Genomic DNA, 12,134 nt, shown 5'->3' with positions numbered 1-12,134 from the left:
TAATCGATCACGAAAAGAAGGAATACGCGTAAAATGTATATGTCGACGGGTCTAAGAGCAAGTATATAATAATAACCTCGGACAGATTAATGCGATCAACGATTTCATCAGCGACGTAACGACGTAACGTAATTTACAACGTAACAGTAATGTCTCTCGTGTAAACGGATGCCCGCGGAAGAACCGCTTGCGTAAATAAGTGGACGTCGCATTTGGCGCGAGTACCTCGAGTGAGAACTGAGAGTACTCAGGCCGCGCGCGGCTCTTCGAATTCACGAGGGATGAGAGGTCATTATAGGCTCGGCACGAGTTAAATGGCGAACTTAACGATCTTCTACGAGATCCTCTCTCTCTCTCTCTCTCTCTCTGTCGTCTCGACATCGTCTTGCCGCCCGAAGCTTTACGACGTAGCGGCGACGGAGCTTTTTACTCTCGGCTCCAAGTTTTTATTTACCTTCGCCGGATGTGAAGGGACGAACCACTCCGGGCAGGAGCACGCAAAATAACAGGAACAGCGAGCAAGATTTCGGCCTCATCGCGTATCACGGATCACCGCCAGTCCAGTCATTCGTTCATCTCTCGCGCACGGTGTAAAGGAGGCAAAGACTGGTCGGAGTCACACTTAAATACCGTCACTCGACGTCACTCGACACGACACTGGCCACTCGTCGGCTTGATACGAGCCCGCACCTGTAACATAAATGCGAAACAACAATCGATTACAATAACGGTTGGGTCGCGTTTAGCAGAGAAAGCAGCTTCGCAACTGTTGTAAAATTCTTGTAAAATTCTTCAATACGATTGATTCTCCCTTTTAGTTTCTTATGGAAATCTAAATGTAATAAACCAATCCCCCCGTATTGAAGAACTTTACAAGGTTTAGTTGCAAAGCTGCTTTATCTGCTGAATGTTATCATCTCGCAGCTAACGCTAGAAAATAATGTCTGTGCAGACGTAGACAAAGTATGATCGCACGCGCCGTAAATCTTTTGGGCATTTGGTATAAAGAACGGTAAATGAACGTAAACGAACGTAAATGAAATACACGCTGCGTTTAGCGATATTTCGAGAAATACGGTAAAGCAACCTATTTCACTGCTATGTTATGTGGAAGACTACTACTTTTTTTACACAAAATGGAAATTCTCTCTCGCACGCAACGGGGCAAAGAGGTATCGAGGTGAAAACGGGTTTAACGTCGGCGGCGTCGCCACCACGACGTTGTGTTTCTACCGGAAAGCGTAAAAGACGGTTAGGAAAGTCGAGAGTGCCACTTACGACGTAGCTAGCAGCCCTTGCCATTTAAATATTCCAGCGGCGGCAGACACTTTCCCGCACGCGAAATTTCCTTCGCGGCGCCTCCATTTTCAGTCGTTGCTACCGTGAAAGGAACGCAAGGAAAGCCAAAGCGGGAAGGGAGAGGGCGTAATTTTCCCTCGTGGTTCCCTTCGATGGCTCCCTCGAACGCGAAACTGCTGTTTCTTCGGGGCGGAGGATTCTCTAGTCGATAACCGTCGGAATTAATTATTAAACGCGATTCGTCTACTGGAAATACGGTTCCTCAGGATTATCAGTATTATATACCGCTCGATTCAAAATTGGCAGGAACCGCTGGATCCGTTTAAAGCCCGAGCCGATTTTACGTAACGAGATTCAGAATTTACTTATAAATATTGCACGTTATTGCCTGAGAAATATATTGCATCTTAATGAGATTCTACTAAGTAACGTCACACATTAACTCTCTATTTAACGTCTCTATCTATGAGGCATTATAATCCGAGTGTTACGCGGGAGTTATTCTCGCTTATCGATCGATACATAAACTCCCAACGAGATGTTTAAAATTCACGCAATGTGTGCATATCGTGCAACAAAATTTGCGTAGAAACGTATAATTGTGAGCACGCTTAGCGTGCGTATATGCAAAGCTTGTTAGTACCAAAGTTGTTACACGATCTCATCGAGTCGGTTAGTTGAAACACGACTAAGGGATCGTTTATCATTGTCGTTCGTCAAGGTCTTTCGCTAGATGTTCGATTACATCTGTAAGTACTGTTGTACTGTAGCTTTCTCGTGAGTAAACGCAATGGAATAAAGCAGAATAGTGGTGAAATTTAATATGCGGAAAAAAGTATTAAGTCATTTCAAGTCCCGTGCAAACTTTACTCCGGAAATAATCAAGATAACAAAATTTAATCGTCATTTACCGCGATATTTTATGAAATAATTAAGTTAGGATACACACACACACACACACACACACACACACACACACACACACACATATATATATATGGTTTTTTTTTAAATATACATGTAGCACGCTAATCTTTGTATATCATTTCAATACTGTAACTTTTTGTTAATGCCGGAATTAATAGTTATTAGAATTCTTATGCAATCTATGAATATCTCATTTTATATTCATGCCTAAATCAAGACTAAATCTGTGCACATCGATTTTCGTGTTTTTAACGGAATAAGTTCTTAAAAATCGATAAAACCACTGTTGTGTGCTGGATGCGCAGGTCGAAAAGTGCTCTTGAAGATTCATGACGTGGAATAATCCGGCGAAGATTCGTGCAACACGCGCATTATGTGGCCACGTATCGCGGTACCCTCTACACAAATTTCCCATCTCGGGCTCGTCCTAATCCTCCGGGACGAGAACTCAATTTACAAACGCGCTTGATATTATCCATTCAAAGTTTTTAAAACACTCAACGGCGTTGCGCCATGTGCGACGGCCACATGGCATTTTACACTGTAGTTGACACGAATCCGCTTGTTCTCCGCTTGGACTCCATTTGGTTGGAAAAGCCGGTGAAAAAAGCCGACTACTACCGTCCCCTTCTTTCATTCGTGGTATTTGTTCAGGTAAACCATAACGTCTTCTGGCACAATGTAGGCGCATCGTCAGCGTTCACGACTGAAGCGAGCAAAGATGATATTCTTTTCCGTAGCAAGTAGAAAGCGAGCACGATACGAGAGCGGTTTGAATGTTTGCGATGCATCTCGAGTATCGTATGACAACAGGTAGAGCAACTACCAGACTGGACCTAGCCAAAAGGATTCAGCTACCGGTTCTTGACGCGGTTCATCTTTCTCAATTCAAAAGGGTCAGGAATTGTATGCGTTTATTATATTTTATTCTATACAGTCACATATTTGAGAAATCTTGATGAAGGTGAACGTGAACGTTATGCTTGTGGGAAAAAGGTAGGTCGAATAGGGTAGATGCGATTATAAATTTTATATTAAAGTCAAACGCTCCGGTAGTTGAATTTTCGCTGACAATAAACGGAGAGATAATCCTACCGGATTAGTTGGATATAAATTCCCCAACGTCTTAATAATCGATAATTTTAATGAACACGAATCTCTTCTTGTTTCGCGATGTATTAATTTAAATTATTAGAATATACGATTTTCCACATTTCCACGTTAATTTCGATTTCCCATTGCACGAAGGCGTATTAGAAATACTTCTCTTGTTTCATTGCTTCCGCTTGTTCCGTCTACATTCCGCAAGACGCGTAACGCGTCGATGTGCGTTGTAATTTAACATAGTTTCCGCAGAACATCGTATACGTCACGAACGTGCGAAACTAATCCACGAAAACCACGTGAGCATTCCTCAAGGATGTACCGACAACCGCAAGGAATCCCTTTGGAACACGCGTCGAGCCCTGTAGGTACTATCCGAACTCCGCCCCGAAGGTCGACTGTTCCTTCTTCGGTTCGTTTCTCTTCATTTTTCGTCTCTCTTCTCTCTCTCTCTCTCTCTCTCTCTCTCTCTCTCTCTCTCTCTCTCTCTCTCTCTCCCTCCCTCCCTCTCTCTCTCTCTATCTCTCTTTCCTGCTTCTCGGTAACGTAATCCGAGAAGATTACGGAGCGAAATAAACATGTCAACCTCCCCCGCGGCGCAGCGGCCGCGGGGATGTGGGTTCGCAGCGTCTTTATAGACCGCACGTAGAGGATATCGCCTTTCTTTTCCTTTGCCGAGCGCTGCCTCTTCCTTGATCCTGCCTCGTGCTTACATACGTCGTCTTCTCTCCACGACGTTCGCTCGTTGGCGACGTTAGATTCCTCTCAGATACCGATCCTCCTCTCGCCGGCTGTTATTTAGCCAACGGGCAGATGCGTCTAGTCGGGTTCACACGAACTCGATCGGTCACTCGCGCGCTCTATCTGCGCACAGATCTGAATCCTCCTCAATCAAGGATAGATTATCGCGGTTTTTTTTTATTTCTCCATCAGACCGATCGTATCAGGTTTTTTTTCCCCCTCTGCACATAGACATAAATATCGTTCTTGTTTGAGAAAAAAGGGGAGGGACGCTGTTAAGAACGGAGATGATTTCACTCCGCGAGAGAGTGGGAACCTGCGATTTCGTGGAACCTGTACAAATACGTGACTACCTGCGGCAGGAGGATTCGATTTATAGTCGTATCTTTCGAGGCATACACCATGTTTCAGCGGCTTAAAAGCGCTTGTATTGTCGGGAAAGATGTTTGCAGATGTTCGAAGACGTGTCGATGTGGTTATCGATTTCTAGTGGCATTATTAATGGTCCGTAACGGGATGAATCCCACTTCCACTGGTTTGTACATCTAGACGAATAAAAAATGTCTTTCCTACGATATCAATATTCCGTCGACGTTAGTTGGCGACCTCTTCACTCTCGCGATACGCTATCGGATTGCGAAAGAAAATTATTTCTCCGCGTTTGTACACACGGCATTTCAATCGTAATGCACAGTGAGACCTTTTACTCGGGAGATCGCGGTACACGACATAAATTATCCGTTCGTGAGTACATCGGGGATACTATCTCGCGTTTAACGTGTCGCTCTCCGACGTGTAGCGAAGTAGACTCCGATGCGGCGCGTGCTTCGACTTCCAACATAAAGTAAGCGTAATAACTCGAGAGATCAAAGGAAGTCGCGGGAAGAGTTTAAAAGAGTGCAACCCGTAAAATCAAGCGTCGCGAGAGTATCCACGAACTCCTCGCGAGACTACTTCTCGCGCGGGGCAGAAGGAAGAAATGGCGAGCGAGGAGGTGAGCACAACGATGTCACGATTTCAGGTATCCGGGTACAAAAGGTCTTTGCAACTTCCACCATGGAGAGCGAATCAAAAGATCTGATCGTGGCTAAAGAGTTTTCCCGATTCCACGTTCGGCAATGTGTCTGTGAACTCTCCTTTCAAGGGCATTGCCAACATCGCGACGCTACTCCAGAGAGAGGGAGAAAGGGATGGAAAGCCACCGCGTCAGCTCCGCTGCCTCCCGACCAAACACCGAAATACACCTTCCCTTTGCTCTTTGATCGTTTCATCGTCCGCGCACAGAGAGCGGTGGCTATGTAACGCGGCTACGGTTCCTTTGCGCGTAGTCATCTCGCAAACAGGAACGCCAAGAAGCGCGGCAGAACCGGCTGAAAATATATCACGGAGACGATCGCACGCGCGCGCGCGCGCTCATGTTTCCGCCCGGTCTCGATGGAGGATCAAACGTTCCTGCCCTGGCTTTTGGTCTGCGAAGCGAGTGCGCCGCGCCTGGAAGTTATTTCGACGTTTTTGCATGAATATAAAGTACAATGCGACTACGACCGCCTCGGGCGAGATCTCCTTCAGCACCGCGGATGGAGCTATGCACACGATACTGTTGACGACGAAGCCAGGAGGTACCAGGAGGAAACGAGGACGCGACGCGCCGTTCACCTCGCGACCGCACATATATCGGCGGACGTAAACGAGAAGCTCTCGCCAGCGCCAGCGTATGAGATTTTTCAGGCGTTCGGTGCCCTCGGCACCGTATTACGGCGTGTAAAGAACGACGGGGTTCCCCTTCTCCGGAGCCTGTAAAGTTCCTCGATTTTATCTGCGCCGATAAGAAATCCCGCGTGCAGTAAAAGTTCGTCGGAAATAGCGCGCGGTTGTTTACGGCGGATGTTCCGTAAGGTTTTTCTCGCCGCGCGTGACTTTTCCTCCATCTAAGCAACTTCTGTGGTAAGGTAAGCTTACCACAGCTACTCCACGGTAAAAAAAACTCACTTTTGTCTAGAGATTCCTGAGCTATTCAAATTTCACAAATATGACTCGAATTTCAATTCTTATATTACTTTGACATTTTTCGGGATAGCTTGCGTTTACTAATTACTTCTACAAATTATGAAGAATCTACTTTGATAATATTGTATTTATTAATTGCTTTCTTGAACCTCTACTTCTATAATTTTATCTCAATCAACATCGAAGCTATAAATGTGTTGAAATTTTTGAAACGAGACTCTGACACTCACGGAGCAATATGTGGATAAATCGAAAAAATTTCTAGTTGATAATAATGGATGAAAATTCTGACCGTATCAATCAGAAGTCTAGTCGAGATAATCAAATATGATTTGGACATTTGGACAATCGGAACTTCAATTTATATGATTAGAATCTTCTGGTTTGTTCCATTTTCGAGCAGAAATTTTTCTCGATACAGCTAATGAAGATGATATTATTCTTACTAACTCCTCCCCCCTCCCCCCGCTCCCCTTCATTTTAAAACCTTTAATTTTCTAAAATTAATTGAAGCTATGGGCAGTTATTACTGAAACGCATTTTTATTTCAATACTTTTTATTTCAGAATTTATTTAGTTTTATTTTTTGTTTTATTACTTCGATAACTTCAGGGGGGGGGGGGATAAAAGCGTTCGTCATCGCAAATTCATTTGAATGAAACGAAACTGCCCGTTTCTTTATTATCTTCATTTCGCTTCTCTTTCCTTCGTGCATTAACTCTTTAGATTATCCTCCATCGTTATCGATCAATCAAATAATCTTTTAAAGTGCTTAACGTCTGCCCATCTGCCGCGTTCAATCGGCATCTTACTCACTCCGCTTCTCGATTTGTATCGAGCCGTGTTCTCCGTGTTCAGATTGCGCCGTTACCGAAGCCAGTTACCGGGGGCCTTTAAAGATCGATCGTTCGATCGATCCGATCGGCCCGAAGACACGGTCGTTTCGCCACCGCTGAAATTCGTCGACGCGTGAATATATTTTTTCGCACGCGGACACCGGGCTCTCTTGGCCTCTCTTTTGTCCGGAGCAGGTAGGCACTTGGTGTTTCTCACGGAGGCCCCCAGAATGAATCGACCGCCGCAGATGGGGCCCTGCTACGCGTGCCAGGTGGGCCCCTTTCGGGCGGATCGACGATGCGCGAGGTCTTCCCTCAGCCGAATCAGCAACAACGGTGTTCCCTGCGAGGGAACCGATCGAAACCGCGATACACGGCGCTCTGCGCTCTGCGTGGCGGCCCAGGCCCTTCGTCGATCTTGACGGTGAGATAAGGCGAGAGACCATACCGAGTTTTTAATAGCCGAAGCACGGAAAGCGTTTCGTACCATAGGGACGATCTCGTTGGTTGGTCGGCTCACGCACTCCCAGCACGTACGTACGGGCTTCCTGTCTTCTTCGACGGAGCATTTGCACGCCGATCTCCTCTCTCTCTCTCTCTCTCGTGTGTATATCCAGTGTGTAAAACGGAAGTTCGAAAAATGGGCGCATGGGGGAGGGGGTACCCGGAGAAATACCCGTCGAAGATGCCGGTGGCGACGACGTAAAATGATAGACGTCTGCATAAAACCGTCGGACTCGACACGAACGTGACCAATGCGCACGAATGTGTAACCTTCTGCGAATAATATCGCGTGTGAATGGCGTATTAACCCGCCAGGAGTATCGGGCCGGTTTCTACACGGATCCCGTGGAGATTCAAGAGTGCAGGTCTCGCATAATAGTGATCACTCCAGAATATCCCGACGTGATATTTTTATTCATGACTGTGGGTGGGGGAGGGAATTTCAACGAAAGCATTATAGAGCCCGCGCACACGGCAATGAAGCTGAAATTGCACGTTGAGAGGGAGCAGGAGGGGCGACGTAAGCTCTTGTATGAATTGGCTTGTATGAAATACTAGTACAACCCCGATCGATACTTGAAATTATCGTTAAAAAACTAACTCTCACTCTTATTTCAATCGATTACTATTTATTGTAATTAATATAATTACCTATTGTATTAAAAAGTAGACGAAATTGTATTTCTACGCTTCATTCATTTACTGCTAATTGTAAGATCTATCAAGTTCTCTTTCAGCGAGAGAGCGCTATTATAATTTCCATTTGTGGCCTTTAACTGTTGTACGGAAAAATCCACGAGCGTTTTGTGAAGAAACATGGACCGCCTCTCGGCGGTGTATAATTATTTTCACTCTGTTACATGAAGGAAAGCGGAAGTTAAAAGCGCGGCTGGCGTCGATACGGAACCGACACGAATGAGAAAGGCAATGTTGGTTGAAAGGTAAACTCCTGTCGGTGACGGGAACATTCAAAGAAGCGCGCGCGTGTCACGCTCGGTATATTTACAGAAAGCGACTAATGTAGTAGAAGCAAGAATAAAGGGATCCATCGGCGTAACGTGCCTCGCGCGCCTTCCACTCTTCATTATTTTCGAGAACCCTTCTCTACGCAGTACGCGGTTCCGCGTCGTGACGATCATCACCCATGAGCGACAGAGTTAGTCTCGCTTAATAAAGTCTCCAATAAAGTCAAATAAGGTCCCTCATTTTCAATCGCCAACCACCACCGGCGCGGGGTCGGTCGAGATGTTTAGTCAGTGGTCGCAGGAGTCTGTTTCTCTCTCTCGTAATCATTTTCAAACCGCCCGATCTTCCGTACCGTGCTGCCAAGTTATTTATAACGGCGGAATCATGCGTCACCGGATTGCTCTAGATCGCATCTATCGATATCTATCGATCCTAGTCACGCGTGAATTTTTTCAGCAAAGTAGAAATCGTGAATGCTTTCTATTCTCTTTTCTCTCTCTCTCTCTCTCTCTCTCTCTCTTTCTCTCTATCTCTTGTTCACATTTTTTTTAACATAGTTATTATCACGAAATTTATATGCGCGGTTTAATTAGTTAACGTTCCCTACAATGAATGGTACGCGAAAATATTTCAACAGACATGACTCTGCAGAATGGAACAAAGCGTTAATTATTAATACAGTACCATTGATATAATTAATACATTTTCCAGTTTAAAGAGATAGCACAGTATTATTAATTAATAACGCGCTCAGTCAGTAAATGGCGCGTGCGCCATGATACATCGAACATTTTCTATCCCAAGCGATTGAATCGTGCCACAAAGACGCAATCTTTACGATCGGTCGTGAGGTCGCGAGTGTCACGACTAAAGATTCACAGTCAATAAATGCAGTATAAAGCTGGAAGTTATAATGTTACCGATTTGTTGGAGATAATGCTGTGCTTTCGGCGTCATTTTCCTTGTTATAATCGCGCAAACGTCTGATCTATCGCAAACGATAGATATGATCGTCCTACCGGAACATCGTTGAAGGGGCTGTAATTGAATCGACCGTTTTGCAAATCACCATCGACAATCCAGCCAATCTAACGACGTAATAGCGCCGCTTTATCGAGAATCGACATTGCGCATGTATGGATATATCTGGATAATCTCCAGACCTTCGGAGAGATGGTTCCCCCTGTGATGTATATATTTCGCGTATTTACGAGTAAATACGGAGGGGGTAGGTAGCAATGCGCGAGTGCAATTTTAAAGCTTTCCGAGTAAAAGATGCAGGCATGTATCTGGCGTAAATCGCCAGCAACTTACTGCTGCCCGTTAAGAGTCCTACCGAAGAACGTGCTCCTGTATATATGTAATCCTAGTAAGTGCCCTCGAGTACTTGTAAATCTTTCTTTGACGTTGCATACGGGAAGGATACTTTACGATTACGCGTGCTCGCGCATGATATTCGTGGTAACCCGGTCGCCCGGGAGCCATTTATTGACATATTCGATTGCATTTTATTTACGCCCGGCTTACCCCGCACATATCATTTTATCCAATAAAACTGAAATGGATTTCGGGATAATCCGTAAACTTTCCGCATATTTCGTTTCTCGGCGAGGTTTCTCATGCCGGCGGCATAAAGGAGGAATATAAACATAGCCCCGATGAAGCAACAAGTAATAGCGTATATCGCGAGTTAATACTGCCTCGTGTAATTTTTCCAACGACTTCATTCATTTAATGCGCAGACCTGTAATGTACGTGTACAACGTATTTTACCGTGCGAGACCAACAGCGGCTGTACATGTATGCGGTTGAAGATTATACCCGCTTCGCGCAAATCCGGTAGTTGATATCGGAAAGTGATCATCGAGTCGCGCATAAAGACCGGTATTTTGGAACAAGCCAGATAGAGGAGGCTCGTCTCGTTTGAGAATAAGATACGCCACGAGTTTTTAATGGGCTCCTGGAGACTTTTGGTCTTCGCGTCGATGCGGCGCAGCAGGAGAGCAGGGGTTAAATGTTAACGTCCATCTTTTGATTCGGTCCCCCCAGCGGGCTTTTGAAAATGTGCAGCCACTGGAATCAATCGGGAATATTCGTAGTCCCTCGAAAGCGTATAATGAATTATCTCCATTAGTTATCTGAAACGTCATGACTATTCTCTCCAGCGTCAAAACGTCTTGATTTTGGAAAAAAAAAAGAAATATGTAAAATTTCATTTAAATTAAATAAATTTATAACTTTAATAAACACAAACTATTTATTTGTATAACTGAAAATGTAAGATCTTAAACTGCTAGAGAGATATATCAATTTTCTTTATATTGAACCGATATTGAAATTGTTGCGATTTCGCGAGACACATTACTGTCCCAATTTTATTAATCCACTTCACAGTTTTGTAAAATAATTTACGTCATCATCTGTATGTGACGGCATGTTTCAGAAGTGAAATGTGCACTACATTTCTGTCTCAGGTAAAAACGCTTTTACAACGTTATCGGGACACATTTCCTGAGTCGACACGGTACAAGAAAAATCCGCTACACGATGTATTACGCAACTAACATCGGATATCACTTACTCGTGCAGCCAATCAGCGAACCGTGGTTATCCATAAACCGGCTGGCACTTTAACCCCACTGCACTGACACTGGCGCGTTATCATCGTTGCAAGTTCGTTACACCGCGCGCCGCAACGTCATTCTTTAATCTCGAACGCCACGATCATTGAGACACGTATTATTCGTTCCGATCGAATAAGAAACTATTTCACATTGACTCCCGTTCACGTTACCTGACAACCGATCTTGAAAACACGTAAAAGAGCACACCAATTCCCCTCCGTCACGGGAGAAGTCATTCACGCGGTCATTGAAAAACTCAAAGTTCGATCGTTGCAGTTGGAACTCTGGTGAAAAGTGTCTCCCTACAGCTTTTCGAATTGTGAGAAACGTCGCTTTCACCCCTCCCTCGTGTATGTTTCACGGGCGGTACGGTGCACGCGCACGTCCCAAAATACGAGGGTACGCGTTTCGGGATTAGCCGTTAAGAGCGGATAAACACCAGGAGCCCCAGCACGCGCGGCTCATGTCGGCCAACTGACTGAACTGACTCGTAGAGAGTAGAGAAACCTCGGGGCCCTTCGCCTCTCGGGCGCCGGTGCTGGGCGAACGTGGTTGTGACGGTGGTGGAGGTATCGGTGGGTAGCGGTGGAGGTGGCGGGTGGTAGTGGCGGTGGTGGTGGTGAACGGCGATGGTGGTGGCGGTAGTAGCAACGGCGGAGGCGAAACCGTGATGGTATAGGTGCTGGTAGAAGTGGAGAGGCAACTAAGAGGAGAGGAGTGGGAGCGTAAATGCTGTTCCGCAGTCGTTCCTGTACACGCGGATCGGTGGATGCTGTGGAGTACCGTCTGAACTGCCGTACGAGACGGAGCGTACTGTAACTCCGTATACAGAGAGATGGCCGCAGACTTTGTCAAATATTCATTCTATCCAGTTGTCGTAGTGCGTTGCGTGCCCTCGCGTAGTACAATATTTGTCCAGGTCGCTTGTTTCCCGATTACTCAAGGGACGACTTGCAAGGGCGACTTTCGGAGCATTCGATGGTTACGGAGCATTCGCGTACCTACTTGTTAGAAATGTATGATGAGACCACAAGTAACCGAAATTGGAGAGGAGAATATTTTACACCAAAAAGTCTGCAAAATAGTACTTTTTTGAGGGCGAACGGAATTGTCGACCGAAACCGAA

At 45.4% G+C, this 12,134-nt stretch overlaps 1 protein-coding gene across 4 annotated transcripts in view; it reads right to left on the bottom strand.

The window, feature by feature from the left end:
* The window catches only part of LOC108755450 (netrin receptor UNC5C-like), a 34,977-nt gene extending 23,476 nt beyond the window's left edge, over positions 1-11,501 (bottom strand). For 2 of the 4 annotated variants that reach the window (XM_018498455.1, XM_018498456.1), the window contains exons 1-2: positions 10,966-11,500; positions 455-690 (exon numbers count right to left, since the gene is read on the bottom strand). In XM_018498455.1, the coding sequence (XP_018353957.1) occupies positions 455-536 (82 nt within the window). In that variant the 5' untranslated portion in view covers positions 537-690; positions 10,966-11,500. Of the gene's footprint in view, positions 1-454; positions 691-10,965 lie in introns of all 4 variants that reach the window. The other 2 variants (XM_018498454.1, XM_018498457.1) reach the window with 2 other exon arrangements.
* Between the last annotated feature and the right edge of the window lie 633 nt (positions 11,502-12,134).

The sequence above is a fragment of the Trachymyrmex septentrionalis genome, unplaced genomic scaffold (genome assembly GCF_001594115.1).
Source record: "Trachymyrmex septentrionalis isolate Tsep2-gDNA-1 unplaced genomic scaffold, Tsep1.0 scaffold87, whole genome shotgun sequence".
Lineage (NCBI taxonomy): Eukaryota > Metazoa > Arthropoda > Insecta > Hymenoptera > Formicidae > Trachymyrmex > Trachymyrmex septentrionalis.
This window is presented reverse-complemented; position numbering and strand designations above follow the sequence as displayed.